This window comes from Anomaloglossus baeobatrachus, chromosome 1 (assembly GCF_048569485.1).
Source record: "Anomaloglossus baeobatrachus isolate aAnoBae1 chromosome 1, aAnoBae1.hap1, whole genome shotgun sequence".
In the NCBI taxonomy this organism is placed as follows: domain Eukaryota; kingdom Metazoa; phylum Chordata; class Amphibia; order Anura; family Aromobatidae; genus Anomaloglossus; species Anomaloglossus baeobatrachus.
Genome location: NC_134353.1, coordinates 673,815,433 through 673,833,312, shown reverse-complemented (window position 1 = coordinate 673,833,312; position 17,880 = coordinate 673,815,433). Strand labels below are relative to the sequence as shown.

At 44.3% G+C, this 17,880-nt stretch overlaps 1 protein-coding gene across 2 annotated transcripts in view; it reads right to left on the bottom strand.

The window, feature by feature from the left end:
* Nucleotides 1-17,880, bottom strand: part of GRK3 (G protein-coupled receptor kinase 3) — a 348,746-nt gene that overhangs the window by 116,272 nt on the left and 214,594 nt on the right. For both annotated transcript variants that reach the window (XM_075320060.1, XM_075320059.1), the window contains exons 3-4: nt 15,647-15,720; nt 1,647-1,748 (exon numbers count right to left, since the gene is read on the bottom strand). In XM_075320060.1, the coding sequence (XP_075176175.1) occupies nt 1,647-1,748; nt 15,647-15,720 (176 nt within the window). The remainder of the gene's footprint in view (nt 1-1,646; nt 1,749-15,646; nt 15,721-17,880) is intronic.

The following is a 17,880-nucleotide window of genomic DNA, read 5'->3' as shown; positions in this document are numbered from 1 at the left end:
ATTTATGACTTTTAAAGATCACTTAATCTTCAACTTGAACTATTCATAGCTACAGTAATTTTGATCAGAGGTGCCCAAACTTTTGCACGTCACAGTATATAGAATGTTTTTTTCTTGTGGGGCTAATATAACATGTATGAATCAGTTTTGAAAAAGGAAAAAAAAAAATCAAAATTAAACCCAAAAAGGAATCTTTTCCTAATTATACCACTTTCCAAATCACACTAATAAATCCAGTCCTCAAAAGTGGCTTAACAAACATCTGCCAGGTCCTTTGCACTTGACATTGTCAACCGGCCTGCCCTAAAATGAATGGGAGTTAAAAAACAAGCCAAGTGCTAGTCATCAAAATGTTATGTTTACGGACTTCGTAATTGGCATTTTATATGATACCTGACGTAAGGTAATTAAATATGTTTCTAATTACTGTACTACAGAATTCATGAAGGATAAAAATGTTTTGACATGAAATAAATATTCCCAATGGATAGTAGAAGTAATAAATTGAAAGTCTTGGACCACATTTGAAGGTTAACTTTTAGGAATGATCGAATATCTCAAATATTCGGCTTCGCAAATATGTTCTGAATAGGTTGTGAATATTCGATGCGCAATGTAAGTCTATGGGAAGCCCGAATAGTTCCGAATAGTTGTTATTCAGGTTTCTCATAGACTAACATTGCGCATCGAATATTCGCGAATAGTCGAATAGCGGCAAGCTATTCGTAAAATATTCGCGAAGCCAAATATTTGAGGTATTCGATCATCCCTATTATCCCTTTCTGATTGCGATATACTTCCCACTGCTGTATTAACTGTACATTATTATCTCAGTCAGTCCTTTGACTTTTAGGATATTCAAATATGCCTGTGCTGAGTTCAGTTTTCAGGATCGTGAAGGTTCCTCAAGGATCGGACAATCGTACAGTAATGGCATATCGTAGCAATGATGTGGAAAACCTCCTTTAATATGTTACCATGTAAATACTGAATTGTTTAGTAGTGTAAAAACACACACAAAAAAAAAATACTCCCTATTGTATAGCATACATACCATAATAGGGTGCTACTGAATAACAAGGCATTATAACTAGATTTGAGCATCAGAAGCTTTAGCTAGAGTACAAATGCCATGTTGGTAGCCCATGGTTGCCAAACCAAAGCCCTGTGATCTTTTCCTACCTGCCTGTATCCCCGGCTCATCTTCTGGTTATTAGGCGCAAAGTCATCATTGCACTAATCAAAAGAGGTGGTGGGGACGTCAACTGGGAAGAGGAGGCGGCTCGCAGGGCTACCAACATAAAAGTTGGACCAGGGTTCTGTGAATCCTCACTCTTAAATGGCTTATTATATTGCCAAGCATAAAATATTCTGATAATCTACATATGAATCACTATTACACGGCGATTGCCGATACAAGGTCTTTTTTTTTTTTTTAAAGCCAAGAGAAATTCTATGAAATCCTAATATTATATTCACCACATCAGTGGCTGATCCGGGAAATGGAGTGTCAGAATAGTGAATCGAGAGGCAGCTGAAAGTGGACAAAATCCTCTGCTAACTCACTACTTTACGCCTGAAATGCCTGGAGACCAAGAGCCAGCAAATTCTGCCAGAAAGATGGGAAGATAAAAGAGAATACTTACATGTGAACAAGATAGTAGTTCTTTCATTATATATGTGTCATAAATCTGTCGACTTCTACAAAGGCGGTCCTCCTCCGAATCCAGCTTCTCATACTCTTTTATCTGAAACCAAGAGAGGTGATCAATGCCTCATGTCAACTACAACTTCTTGGCATTTTGTAATATTCATTAATTCAGGGCTACAAAGTATGTTTGACTACCAAGTAATAGAAAACGGTCTAATTATAAATTACTGGCTAGCAAATAAATATGTGGCTCTGCCGAATGTAGGTGGAGGAAACATTACAAGTCATTAAAAGGATTTATGGAAGACCGGTGGAGTGAATGCCACAGCATGTCTCGTCTTTTCATAATCCTTCCTATATTAAATATGATAAATAACTAAATCAAAAGTACACAGTTATTAATATACACCAGTAATGCAAGCTAAATGTCCAGAACACCACCAGCATGAAATAGTCACCTCCACCACCCGATCACTTTTTAAATAAAGACATAATTATATTGGGATAGGGGGAGGGGGTTTCATCCCTTTTCTTCATTCAGGCCATGAATGAAAGCCCCTTCCAGATCCACCATTTCATGGTCACCATAAGTGCATACAGTTCCCAGGTGATGAAATAAAAAAAAAATTGCACTGTATGTTTTACGGATACAGTTGTACAAAATATTGTGGTAGTCTAACCTTTAAAGGGAACCCATCACCAGATTTGAGCCTTCTAAACTAAAACTAGCACTTTATGCAGCGCCTGTGCTGCATTCCAGGAAGGTGCACGTTACCATTTGACCCCCCTATAGCCACCAAAAACACAGTTATAGAATCTCCCGCCCGGTATGTAAATTGTCTGGACCGGTCAAATGGGCGCCCTACTCTGTGCCCTCCTTTCACCCTTATCCAGAGCTGATTGATGTGGAAGACGCCCCAGCCGCCATCCACGTGGGCAGGCAAAATCTCCATATTCCCTGCTCGCACAAGGACCAGAAAATTTACATACCAGGCGGGAGATTTTATAAAAGGTATTTTGGGGGAATATAGGGGGGGGGGGGCAGGGGGTAATGTGCACCTTTATAGAATGCAGCATAGGTGCTGCTTAAGGTGCTAGTTTTAGTGTAGAAAGCCAAAATCTGGTGACAGGTTCCCTTTAAAGCAAAAATAAAGTATACTGAAAAACACTGATGCGGCAGAAACCAAAGTGACGCACTGTTGACTTCCCGTTCCGGCTAATGTGGGCCTACAGATAGATCTGAAGTAAAACTGCAAGCTGTCCAATGATAATCCTATCATCAAAAGTGCAATTGGAAAACACTTTAAAGCAGAGGTGGGCAATTAATTTTCCCATGGGGCCGCATGAGAAATTCGGATAGTTTTAGAGGGCCGGACTAATATAATTAACTCAGTTCTACCCAATACTACGTATAGTAACATAGTATATCTACTATCCCTTCATAAACAAACAGTAAGCTAAACAATACAAAGATTCAATGAAAATATGGGAGGTCACTGAGAGGTATACACATTACTGGGGTCAGTGGGGGCATACACATTACTGGGGCCAGTAAGAGGAATAGACATTACTGGGGCCAGTAAGAGCAATAGACATTACTGGGGTCAATAAGAGCAATAGACATTACTGGGGTCAATAGAGAGCATACACATTACGGTGGCCTGTGGAGCATACATACTGGCCCTGGTGGCCTGTGGAGCATACATACTGGCCCTGGTAGCCTGTGGAGCATACATACTGGCCCTGGTGGCCTGTGGAGCATACATACTGGCCCTGGTGGCCTGTGGAGCATACATACTGGCCCTGGTGGCCTGTGGAGCATACATACTGGCTCTGGTGGCCTGTGAAGCATACATACTGGCCCTGGTGGCCTGTGGAGCATACATACTGGCCCTGGTGGCCTGTGGAGCATACATACTGGCCCTGGTGGCCTGTGGAGCATACATACTGGCCCTGGTGGCCTGTGGAGCATACATACTGGCCCTGGTAGCCTGTGGAGCATACATACTGGCCCTGGTGGCCTGTGGAGCATACATACTGGCCCTGGTGGCCTGTGGAGCATACATACTGGCCCTGGTGGCCTGTGGAGCATACATACTGGCCCTGGTGGCCTGTGGAGCATACATACTGGCCCTGGTGGCCTGTGGAGCATACATACTGGCCCTGGTGGCCTGTGGAGCATACATACTGGCCCTGGTGGCCTGTGGAGCATACATACTGGCCCTGGTGGCCTGTGGAGCATACATACTGGCCCTGGTGGCCTGTGGAGCATACATACTGGCCCTGGTGGCCTGTGGAGCATACATACTGGCCCTGGTGGCCAGTGGAGCATACATACTGGCCCTGGTGGCCAGTGGAGCATACATACTGGCAGCTGCTTATCCCTGCACTGCGGGATACAGAGCTCCTGGCAGTGAGAGCAGGGCTGAGGCATAAAATCGTAGAACAGTCCACGTCCCCAATTCTCAGCTAAAACGGGTGGGCCGGTCACAGACAGTAGGCGGGATGCATCCGGCCCGCGGGCCGCCCCTTGCTCAGGTCTGCCCTAAAGGATGGTTTCATAATTCGAACATTCAAAGTCGGAGTAAAGAACATGATATCCTGACCTGAACTCAGCAGACTCTTAAAGTGCTTAGCAGTCTATTGCGATCGAGTCCAGACGACATGATCCATACTCAGACCGTGAATGTGACACGCGCATAACCAACCACAGTTAGATAATGGCTAAATAATATGTCCTTGTACAGTAATTTTATATTTTATTTCAGAAGGAAATGCTCTTCATAGTCATATCAAAGGATTACTATCTGATAAAGAAATCCTCTTCTGACTTAGCTCTCTTAACAACCTACACAGGAATACATTAATACAAAAATATGCAGAGTGATGTTACAATCCAACAGATTTATAAGTTCATTATCTAGGAAAAATGCCCAAGACCGTTGTGTAATTGCTACTAAGTGACAAGCCAAGAATCGCAGTGAATATCATTGGTGACATATTGGATTGTGAGTTGTTTTGATGTTTAGTGCCATAACAATCTAGACACTAATGAACTCCTGGTCCATTCCCTCTCTTACTTGTGAGACGCTCTAGTTTAATAAAGCACAGGAGACATTACGTTGGATTAATTCAATTTCCCAAGGCTGAGAAGAATGCACGCTGGAACACAAACTGGACCAGATGTAGAGGTCACGATGAGCCAGAACAATATAGTAACATGTTGCTATTCTAGTAGAAGGTCAATAGAAGCAACTGGTAGACTTGTCATAGCATAAGGAAATAATTGCAAAACTATATTTACACTGAGTTAAAGGGTTAGCATCAACTCCTCTATTGAGCACAGCTTTCCAGCCTCTTCCGTTTCATGGTTTTTGGTGGAGCAGGCACTCCTCCATTGACCGTTCTGGTGAGTAACAGAACTACAAAGCTCAGCACAAGGTCTTCTAACAGATTCAGCTGTCAATGGTTTCTTCTGAGTCTACATTGCTATCATTATATTTACACAGCAATAACATTACACACAGCTACTGAACATTGAAAGGCCTCATTAGAGACCTGCTCTAAAAGCTGCCGATAATGGAGGCTGTTGATTTTTGCAAGATAAGTAACAGCATCTTGTCAGGAGCTGAGAGGGAGTAGGAGGAGAGTAGCTAATTATTGTATTAATATCTATGTACTGGAGAAAGAATACTGGAATTTAAGGATTAACAGATAGGTTCAAAAATATTGAGACACTGACAAGTTTTGTGATTTTAGCGGTTTACCAAAACATATTAAAGATAGAGTTATATAATCAATATGGGCTTAAACTGCAGAAATCCAGATTTAATGTGAGGGATTTCACATCCTAATTGGAGTAAGGGTGTAGGAGTTTAGGAATTCTAGCTCAATAATATGTAGCTGCTTCTTTTTCAAGGGACCAAAACTAATTGCACAATAATCTCAAAAGCTGAAAAATCCATCATCAATTAAGCAAGTAAAAGGTCTGGCGCGGATTCCAGGTATGGTATTTGCATTTGGAAGCTGCTGCTGTGAACCCACAACACACGATCAAAACGACCTCTAAATGGAAGAAAAACAGATCATTAGGCTGATGAAAAAGAAGAAACCCATCAGAAATGTTAGGAGTGGTCAAATCAACATTTTGGTACATTCTGCAAAAACAAAACAAAAAACAAGAACGCATTGCTGAGATTGGGAACTCAAAAAAGCCTGGACGTCCAAGGAAGACAATAGTGGTGGATGATTGCAGAATCCTTTCCATTGTGAAGAAAATCTCCTTCACAACATCCACCTAAGTGAAGAACACTCCAGGCAGTAGGTGTTTCAATATCTAAGTCTACCTAAAGAGATGACAGAGGGTTCACAACAAGGTGCAAACCATTAAACAGCTTTAAAAATGGAAAGGCCAGATTAGACATTGCAAAAAAAAAAAAAAATATATCTAAAAGGAGCCAGACTCGTTCTGGAAAAACATTCTTTGGACAGAGTAAACTAAAATCAACCTGTACCAGAATGAAGGGAAGAAGAAAGAATGGAGAGTGCTTGGAATGGTTCATGATCAAAAGCACCCAACATCCTCTAATACATGGTGGAGGCAGTGTACTGTCCCCTACATGCATGGCTTACGATGGCACTAGTGTTTCTTGATGATGTGACTGAACACAGAAGCAGCAGGATGAATTCTAAAGTGCCAGTGATATATTTTCTGCTCAGATCAACCAAATGCAGCAAGGTCGATTGGACGGAGCTTCACAATACAGGTGGAAAATGACTCAAAACCTAGTAAGGCTGGTTTCACACTACGTCTTTTTAACATCCGTTGAAAACGTTTTTTTAACGGAAGTACGGATCCTGTGCAAATCCGTTTTGTGTTTAATGCATTTTCAATGGACTCACGTCCACTTCCGTTTGCATTCGTTTGCGTCCGTTAGACGCAGGATCCGTCATTTTGCGTTAATTTAACATGTTTCAAAAACGCAACATGTAGCGTTTTTTGGCTTTGTTAAATTAACGTATGTCACAGGATCCTTGACATTGCGCCGCGAGCTGCAATGCATGTCAATGAGTGCTGGATCCTGCCTACCAAAAGTTGTTCAGTTGCGTTATGACAGGATCCTGATTCTGTAGTGAGCATGCCCGGTAAACGAAGTCTCTCTCTCTCTCTCTCTCTCTCTCTCTCTCTCTCTCTCTCTCTCCTATGTGCACGCAGCCCGGCTGTGCTATGTGCACGCAGCCCGGCTGTGCTATGTGCACGCAGCCCGGCTGTGCTATGTGCACGCAGCCCGGCTGTGCTATGTGCACGCAGCCCGGCTGTGCTATGTGCACGCAGCCCGGCTGTGCTATGTGCACGCAGCCCGGCTGTGCTATGTGCACGCAGCCCGGCTGTGCTATGTGCACGCAGCCCGGCTGTGCTATGTGCACGCAGCCCGGCTGTGCTATGTGCACGCAGCCCGGCTGTGCTATGTGCACGCAGCCCGGCTGTGCTATGTGCACGCAGCCCGGCTGTGCTATGTGCACGCAGCCCGGCTGTGCTATGTGCACGCAGCCCGGCTGTGCTATGTGCACGCAGCCCGGCTGTGCTATGTGCACGCAGCCCGGCTGTGCTATGTGCACGCAGCCCGGCTGTGCTATGTGCACGCAGCCCGGCTGTGCTATGTGCACGCAGCCCGGCTGTGCTAAGTGCACGCAGCCCGGCTCTGCTATGTGCACGCAGCCCGGCTCTGCTATGTGCACGCAGCCCGGCTCTGCTATGTGCACGCAGCCCGGCTCTGCTATGTGCACGCAGCCCGGCTGTGCTATGTGCACGCAGCCCGGCTGTGCTATGTGCACGCAGCCCGGCTCTGCTATGTGCACGCAGCCCGGCTCTGCTATGTGCACGCAGCCCGGCTCTGCTATGTGCACGCAGCCCGGCTCTGCTATGTGCACGCAGCCCGGCTCTGCTATGTGCACGCAGCCCGGCTCTGCTATGTGCACGCAGCCCGGCTCTGCTATGTGCACGCAGCCCGGCTCTGCTATGTGCACGCAGCCCGGCTCTGCTATGTGCACGCAGCCCGGCTGTGCTATGTGCACGCAGCCCTGCTCCTAGCAGCTGCAGACACTCGTAACCAAGGTAAATATCGGGTATCCAAGGCCGATGTTTACCTTGGTTACCAGCGTATGCAGCTGTCAGAAGCCGGCTCCCAGTCTAGCTCCCCTCAATCCCGATCACATGACTCCTTTGCCTGCCCCTAACATCCAGTGCAGGATCCTGCAAAATAACATATGCGTTTGCATACGTTATTTGCTGTAAAAGCAGGATCCGTACTTCCGCTAAAAAAACGTTTTCAGCGGATGTTAAAAAGACGTAGTGTGAAACCAGCCTAAGAAAGCAACCCCATCGAGCATGCATTTCACATGCTTAAGAGAACAGGAAGAAAGACCCACAAACAAGCAACAACTGAAGTCTGCTGCATTAAAGGCTGAAGCCACAAAGAAGGAGACCCAGTGTTTGGTGACATCAATGGCTTCCAGACTTCAGGCAGTCACTGCCTGAAAATAATTCACAACAAGGCATTAAAAATGAACATTTTATTTATGGTAGAGTTACTTTGTTGGTTTGTGCAATTACTTTTGAGCCCCTGAAATGAGGAGGCTTTGTAGAAAAATATTTGCTATTCCTAAACATTTCAGATAATATTTTTGTTCAGCCCCTTTGACTAAACCTGAAAGTCTAAGGCTAAGTTCACATTTCCGTTGATTTGTATCAGTCACATGCGTCGCTTGACGCATGTGACTGATGCGCTGTTCAACGCTGTACAACGGATGACAAAGAACAGAATTCTTTGTCGGATTCCGTTGTGTGCGGGGGGCGGAGTTCTGGGGCAGAGCCGAGCGGGGGGCGGGGCCAGGCGCTGAGGATGTCAGTGGAAGTGCTGCGGTCTGCATGGCTGGGGACAGGTGAGTGTATCTGTGAGTGAGTGAGTGTGTGTATGTGCATGTATGTATGTATGTATGTGTGTATGTATGTGTGTGCACATGCAAAGTGCGGGAGGGGGCGGAGCCGAGCAGGGGGCGGGGCCAGACGAGGGTGTCAGTGCTTGTCTGCATGGCTGGGGACAGGTGTGTGTGTGTGTGTGTGTGTGTGTGTACATACATGTGCAGAGTGCGGGAGGGGGCGGGGCCGAGCGGGGAGGTGTCGGCCTCCCTGCACACGTAACCAGCCTAAATATCGGGTAACAGCAAAGCACCCGATGTTTACCTTGGTTACCCGATATTTACCTTGGTTACGGGCCTACACCGCTTAGCGCTGGCTCCTTGCACCGTAACCAGGGTAAATATCGGGTAACCAACCAAAGCTGGTGACGTGTGCAGGGAGCCAGAGAGCATGCGCAGCGAAATCCGACGGATCTCGCTGCTCAAAAAACGTTACATGCTGCGTTCCTCCCGCCCGGCGGTCAGTCGTTCCACGACTGATCAGTCGGGCGGAGGGTGCAACGCAGCATCATCAGTCACAATCCGCTGCTCATACAAGTCTATGGGAGCAGCGGAATCCGCTAAACGGATTCCGCTGTTTACAAGAGCAGCGGATTGTGACTGATAGATTTTAGCGGAAATGTGAACTTAGCCTAAGCTACAATTGTATCTTAGTTGTTTTATTTTAAATCCAAAATAGTGGTATGTATAGCGAAACACACAAAGATTCTGTAAATGTCCAAATATTTCTGGATTATCTGTAACACCTCTCCTACTATCCATACTCAGCCAAGTTTTGGGCAGGTACTAGTGGCTGCACTACATAGAAGATGCTGAGCAGACAGATAAAGCAAGTCAACTGCAAACTTGCTTATTTTCAGGATGTCTAACAAACAAACAATTTAATAACAATGATAAAGAATGCCTCTTTAAAGATGAGGCAACCCTCCATTACATTTATAAACTAAGAAAGAAAATGTCAGATATTCAGATATTATGTACTGCATTGTACAGCAGTACAAGATCTGGCAAGGTGGTGTAAAATCCTAAATATATATAATACACATAAAGAAAGGAATTCCTGTGGGTTTTCAGCAGGGCGTCTTTATAGCTATCCCATGGGTAATATTTACTAATTTAACTTATAATGAGAAGCCTAAGTTCCAAACTCTATTTGGTCTATTGCCAACTGGCCACACATTTCAGATATTAAAAAAAACAAAAAAAAAAAAAGTTAATTACTTCTTCTTAACCAAATAAAAGGAATACAAAATACAAAAATAAATTTTAAATTTTAGTGAATTCTGCTAAAAGTGAAGGGATCCACTGACAATCTAATGTTCCCCTCATTACCATTGCGTCGAGCTTGCTTATGGTCTACCTCCTCTTTTTTTATCATTATGTATAAAACAGTGAGCGGCTTCCAAACTACCTGGAGAATGGTCAGGACACTTTTGAAGAGTGAAGCAGCTAAAAGATTCTAAAAAAACCTGAACATATGTGCAGTACATCGTTTTGGGATAGCAGTACAATGGCTCATTTTTATTTTCAGGTTGTGCGCGCACGCTGTGATTTTGCCACGCGTTTTTTTAAGTGCAGTTTTGGTCTCAAAACTGCATGAATTTCCTTCCCCAGCAAAGTCTATGAGATTTTATTTTTGCTGTCCGCACAGTTTAGTTTTTTTGACTGCGTTTTTGTGGCGACCACAGAGATGCATCATGTCAATTCTTTTTGTGTTTTTCACTGCGTTTTTCACCCATTGAATAAGTTGGGAAAAAAAAAAAAAATCGCAACAAAAAACACAAACACGCAAAAATGCAGGCTTTTTTCTGTGTTTTTCCCGTGGGTGCGTTTTTATTTGATTTTTTGGGGGGCCAAAAACGCTGCATCTTTGTAGTCAGAAAAACATGCAGCGTGCACACATAGCCTAAGGCCCTGTGCGCACTAGAAAATGGAATTTTCTTAAGAAAATTCCGGACCCTCTGAAAGATTATGGCACCTGCCATAAAAAAACGCAGCATACCGCACCCGAAAACCGCATGCAGCTTTGCTGTGGTTTGTTACCATTAACTATGGCAAAAACCGCAGATAACTGCGGAAAAGAAGTGACATGCAATTATTTTTGCTGCACAAAACATGCAGCAAAACCTGTAGGAGAAAAAATAAATAAATAAATAAATATCGCAGTGTGCGCACAGCATTTTTTTTTTTTTTTTTTTTTTTACCATAGGTTTTTGCTTGGGAAGGACTGCAGCAAGGTTATTAACATTTTCTGCAGCAAAACCGTGGCAAAACTGCAGCGTGTGCACAGGGCCTTAAGGGGCTTTTAGTGCAGCCTGCCTGAAAAATTCACCATGTGCGAATACCCTAATGGTATGAAAAGAATAGCGGACACGTAGAGCTGTTATTACCGCAGTCTCAGTGGTTCTTTAAAGGGGTTATCCGGCTTATTTTGACTTTTTTTATTATTACACTTTAGGCTACATTGGGGCAGGTAAGTAGATAGAGACCACTTACCTGCCCTGCTGTCAGACCCTCTCCCCCGGCTCAGAGTGGTCATGTGACCGCTCCTGCCGCGATTTTGCGGCTTCCGGTCATTTCATGTCAACACGGGCAGGGCCATGTTGACATGCAAATCTGGAACAGCATGTTGCCGCCCTGCTGGGCAAGTACAGTGCGTGAGTCCCTGCCCCCTTCCATGCACCCTTCCACACATTCCCCCGCACCCCGTACTCTGCCCACAAACTACCCCTGCACTGCTGTGGGGTCCGTGACCTGGGGGAGGGGCCAACCTGCAGCTGCCGTGGTGTCAGCGCCAGCACCGGGCCCCCTGCTCAGGATCACACGTTCAAATATACCGTCATCACAGATGCCGATATATTTGAAAGCGCTGATGAGAGGGAGCGCAGCGCTGCTTCTCATCACTGCCCCGCTGTCTGTGCTCTCGTCAGCACAGCGGTGACGTCACTACTGTGCTGATATGTCCAGAGCACAGACAGCGCGCAAACGTGCAGGAGCGGCGGGGACAGAGGACGGGTGAGTATGTATTCCCTACATGTGTTCCCTATGGGTGTAGGGGGGGGGTGGGGTCGGTGCAGAGCGCCGTGTGTGCGTGCGGTGCAGAGCCATATGTGTGTGTGTGCGGTGCAGAGCCATATATGTGTGTGATGTGCAGAGCCATATGTGTGTGTATGTGTGCGGTGCAGAGCCATATGTGTGTGTGCGGTGCAGAGCCATGTGTGTGTGTGCGGTGCAGAGCCATGTGTGTGTGTGCGGTGCAGAGCCATGTGTGTGTGCGGTGCAGAGCCGTGTGTGTGTGTGCGGTGCAGAGCCGTGTGTGTGTGCGCGGTGCAGAGCCGTGTGTGTGCACGGTGCAGAGCCGTGTGTGTGTGCGCGGTGCAGAGCCATGTGTGTGTGTGCGGTGCAGAGTCCGATTGTGTGTGATGCAGAGCCATATGTGTGTGCGGTGCAGAGCCATATGTGTGTGTGCGGTGCAGAGCCATATGTGTGTGTGCGGTGCAGAGCCATATGTGTGTGTGCGGTGCAGAGCCATATGTGTGTGTGCGGTGCAGAGCCATATGTGTGTGTGGTGTGCAGAGCCATATGTGTGTGTGGTGTGCAGAGCCATATGTGTGTGTGGTGTGCAGAGCCAGATGTGTGTGTGGTGTGCAGAGCCAGATGTGTGTGTGTGGTGTGCAGAGCCAGATGTGGTGTGCGGTGCAGAGTCCGATGTGTGTGTGGTGCAGAGCCCGATGTGGGGCTGTTATTTGCAATGCTGTAGTGATAACAGGTCAGTGCTGGGCAGAATACTGACAGGGAATGTGTGTGCAGAGGGCGAGGCTGGACACTGGGGTGGGGCTGGACACTGAGGCCGGGCGGTGCCAGCTGTGACTGGGAGGTTTAGCACAGGAAGTGGTCATGTTTTCTGGTGCTGAATGTAAACAAAGAGCTGCAGAGAATAAAGGCATAATTCAAGAGCAACAAAAGTTAGTAAACAAAAACTAACAATGTAGGGGTGTGTTTTATATGACAATACATCACAGATTAGCTTAACAAAAATTTTTGAGTTTATGTCGGACAACCCCTTTAAGTAAAATATCTACTGATGTAGATATAAATATGCAATATTTCTACAAAACGGAATATACTATTACATTTTATTGGCTGAAGCCATCATACAGGCCAAGGAATATTCCTTTAAAGGAGGTGTGCCACCTATATTATTATTATTATTTATCATCAGGTTTAATAGGCATCCATGTACTTTGATTAAGCAGAAGCTATTTTTTCCCTGTGGCTACATATTGCAAAAACAGATGCAATAAAATTGGCCTAGATAATGAAGACAGCACCAAAGGGTACTTTCATTTTGCAATCTAATATCAAGCGCGAGGAAAGCCCAAGGTTCAGCCGAGTTGCTTGGTAACGATGGGACTCCCCGGGCACAAGTTGGTATGTAAACATATTAGTGTGCACATCTAGTGTAACTGGTCAAACAATCAGATTTAAGACCCTATTTTCTAAACAATGTAGCAATAAGTAAAATATTAGCTACTTTCTAGTGTATTGCAATTTACAGCTGAAATGTTAATTACACAATGTATAAAAAAAAATGTGAAGATAAAGTAATCTGAAAAAATTAATGGAAAAAAATGCATTACAAAAAAGACAAGCCTTCTCAAACTATATTACTTAGGCCACCAGCCATAATCTGGCGATGTCTGAGCCATAACCCACACCCTGTATATGCCAAAAATCTAAAATGTGTCTCCTGATCTCTGTTTAATTCAACTATGCTTCTAAAATGGAAATTTGGATAATTAGGGCCTAGGTAGCAGAGCTTCATCAAAAACTGTGACTGTCTCACCAATAGGGCCTACCTTGCAAACAACAGAGTATCTCACCACTAAAGGCCCCGTCACACACAACGAGATCGTTGCTGAGTCACAATTTCTGTGACGCAGCAACGATCTCGCCAGCGATCTTGTTATGTTTGACATCAGCGATCAGGCCCCTGCTGTGAGATCGCTAATCGTTGCCAAATGGTCCGGACCCTTTTCTTCAAAGATGATGTCCTGCTGGGCAGGACGCATCGCTGTGTTTGACTCCTACCAACGACCTCCTAACATGGTCTCAACGCCCGCTGAGATCGTTATAGAGGTCGCTGAGCGTTACTGCGTTGTTAGTAAGATCTGACTGTGTGACATCTCACCAGCGGCCTCCCAGCGACTTACCAGCGATCCTTATCAGGTCGTATCGTTGTCGGGATCACTGGTAAGTCGTTGTGTGTGACTAGGCCTTAAGGTGAGCCTCACCAACTGGGAGCATCTCACTAGTAATGCAAGCCTCATCAAGTAATACAAGGGTCTCACCAGCAAGGCTTGCCTCATCAACAACTAGGAGAGGCTTACCAGTAAGACTTTCTTCACCAACAACTTCGAAGGAATCATCAGTAAGGTTTGGATTCAGCTTTTAGTGTTAGGTCAGTTCTTCCTAAACTGATTAAATGATTAAATGTAGACCTTAGAAATAGTTACCGTACTTAAAATTAGACATTGGAGAAGACTGCACCTACAAGTACAGTTGGAGCAGATTTGCTTTGGCCAATAGCCCTTACAGTTGAGATTAAAAGGACTCTTCAATTTGGAAAACCACTTTCATACAGACGGTCATGGAATTCTGAGTTAAAGGGGTTATCTGGGGCTACTTTTTTCCTATGAGCCTAGTAACTAACAGGCAGGTAGTTGGGAACTACCTGCCTGTTCTGCCTGTTGCCAATCTCCTCCAGCAAACAGTGACCACGGACCTACCCTGCCAGAGATTGTGTGGCTTCTGGTGATGTCCCATCCACAGAGCAGCTGCTTCTCTTCCATACTGCCCGGTTGACTGTGTGACTGCTGAGGTCATGCTACCAGCCCACTCTCAGCTGCCTAAGTGTCGCAAGCCAGCTGTCAATTAGTATGACATCAGCAGTCACAACAAGTCAACAGAGCAGCCCAGAAAAGGAAAAGGTGCTCTGTTGACGTGAATCAAATGAGGAAGCAGAATTGCCAGTAGGGGAGGTTCCTAACCGCTCTAAACCAGTGCTAGCCAGATAGTTAGCAACTACCTGCCTGTCCGTTCTTAGTCCCATGAGAAATATAAAATAGTCTTTGAAAACCCCTTTAATAGAGGGGGGTCCTTGGTACTGTACAGACAGAGATCCTGATTCCAGCGATATGTGACTTACTGAGCTGTTTGCTGTCATTTTGAAAAAATCAATGTTTTCCCTGTTGCAGATCTAGTAGTTATACAGAGCTCATGAATATGCTGGACTACCTGGCGGCCGGCTAAGTAGTCCTCTAATGATACTGCTGATTAAACCGTGATTTTACAGACCTTTGACATAATTGGAATCAGGGTCTCTGTTTCTACATTACGTTGCTCTCAGATTAGATGGCAAAAACCTGGTGACAGATTTCCTTCAATTCGGTCTCACCAGAAAAAAAGCAAGGCACCAGAGAACATGAGTCCATTATGTTCGATATTCCTTTCTCCCCAACATCAGCATACACCAAAGGGTTCAGCAGAACCAATAACGGTAATGTCCAATAGGCAGCACACTGATGTCATGCAGCTGTCTTTTCCAGAATGATTAGATGTGAGTTATCCGCCAAACCATAAAAGAACAGAAGGACTATACTGTAGTTTATGACATTACTGAATAAGTGAAAAATAAATTTCTAATAAAAAAATTGCAAGTCGCTTTCGAATACATGCAACAATACTAAAAGGGGGGAAATTCTTATTATAAAATGTTCACAGGTATGAATGTACATAGGGAATTATGAATTTTTACATGTATTTTGGTGTAGATTCAGAGACCAAATCCTCTGCATATGTAGGAATTGTCCTCAGATATGACCAGGACCTCAGAATATCAACATTTAAACTTACGTGTTTACTGTACAACATATTCTTATGGGGTGTTTTTGTTGTTTGTTTTTTTTTTTTTTAAGAAGACTTATCCATAAAAATACAGCCATGTAGACCACATACCTCCTCATAAAACTTGAGTTGTGGGACGCCTTCATCAATTTCATTCATACAGAAGTCTTTGAACAGCAGGAAGCCTAAAAAAGATAAATAGATTTGTTAATTATACGGTCTTTTTCAGAGCAATATGTTGTTAGAGCCACAGTCCAGAATTAGAAGATAATGAAGCCAATCACAAATGACTTCATGCCAAAAAATCGTGTTTTATACTGTAATACTGATGCTTTAGATCCAAGTCATATGTTGTTACTGATGCTTGATCTGAGCTCTAAGTAAGTGGTTTACTGTCCATTCTGCCACATGAAGAGTATTAGTATGGATTAGTAAAAGTGAATGTAATATGCTAATTATGAGCTCAGGGAGAACCCATAGATCAAGTCCTGCTGACAGTTGGTCTGGTTCCAAGGGCCGATATATACAGCCCAATCTAATAGTACTTATCCAATGTAGTCCATAGGCAATGTGCCAATTTTGAGGGGTGGGGGAAGAAACAAACCCACCGTTAGCCACCTCTCTCTAATTCTAAACCATAATCCAATGTAATACTATGAAAGAGTATTAGTGCCAAAGATGCACAGAAACAGCAGGCACAGATTCTGATACGGTGTGTAACAGTGACTGCCTCAGCAAGAAGACTAGATGGAAAATAGATAAAAGCTAATCTGCAATTTATTTACTGAGTGTGGTGCAATGAAGAACACCATGCCCGGATGCAGGTACATCGGTGTCCTCATAGTTACTATCGGAAGGGTTTATGCACTGGAAATTCTCTACAGTCACTTATCAGTATAATCCCACTTACAAAATGAACCATTTTTATGAAAAGTCGAAATTAGGAGAATTTAGTTAAATTAACAAAAACACACAAATATAATCTACATAACAGTTGACAATTTTTGCATCCCTTACACCGATCAGGAGTAAACATGGCCATCCAGATCAGATAAATATTCATGCTGTAGACCATCATCTCTCCTTGTTTCCCCAAACAAAATGAGCGAATGGCCGAACGTTCCTGTATTTCCATTGGGAAGAAAGGAGAAATTCACTGTCAGACACCTCTGGCAGAGGCTTTGCACCACTTAATAAAAAAAAAAAAAAAAAAAACATCAGCCACTGAATTCCAATGGCCCAGTCCTTCTCTTCCCCAACATAATCTTTTGGGGGAATAGTTGGGAGGCCCCCATACACATCAGATGTTTAACCGGTCATGCTTAAATCAGCGAGTTTGTGTCTACTTTCATTTAATGTGTGGGAAATTTTAGGCCCTGTGTGTACACTGCGATTTTGCTGCTTATTTGCTGCGGTTTTGGTTCCAGAATTGGTGCAGTTTGTGTTCATAAATGTCATGCAGTCCTTCCCCAGCAAAGTCTGTGAGAAATCCAAAATGCTGTGCGCAAGTGTTCTTTTTTCCTTACAGGTTTTGCTGCATATTTTCTGCAGCAAAAAAAGCAGCATGTCACTTCTTTTCTGCAGGTCCCTGCATTTTTCCCTGTGTTTTGCCATTGGTCGTATTAAAAAAACGCAATGACAAAAATGGTGAGATAAAGTGATGTCCCTGTTATAATTGAAACTGCAGCACTTCCTAATCATGTGTCAGTACGGGCTGTAGACTGAAGACATACAGCTCCCAAGACTTTTGTGTCAACTGGCGAGCTGTATCACACATACCTCAGACTGCGGATTATGAGCATAGGCTGTCAGATGTGGAGAAATATCTCTTCCTTGCTGAGCAGAACAGGTTATCGCCAAGATCTCCAATATCGCCTTTCTGTGTTTGTTTTCCAGTTGGGTGCAGTCTGACTGGACCGCTATAAAGCGGTCAGACTGACTGAGGAGGGAGATTGAGTTGGAGATCGCCTTGTCAAGAACAAAACGGGGTTAACATATTTCTTTACACATAGCCTGCTGTTGACTGAGGTATTGGTGCTATAGCTCTTGTTCATTGTTCATTGACACACAGGTCTTGAGAGCAATATATTTTCAGTCTGCAGCCCATACTGACATGACTAGGATGGGCTACAGTTTGAATTATATTAGAGAACTCCTTTAAGTAGTTTCTGAATTAATTCAGAAAATTCACCAATGGTATATCTATGGTGTGAAAAAATGTTTTTAATAAACCGCATCCTGTTCACATCCTTCTAAAAGCCTACAAGTGAAGTACAGTATTCTCCAGAAAAATATCTGTTCTCATATCGAGAGCAAAAAGTTTCTTCTTGGCCCACATCAACATG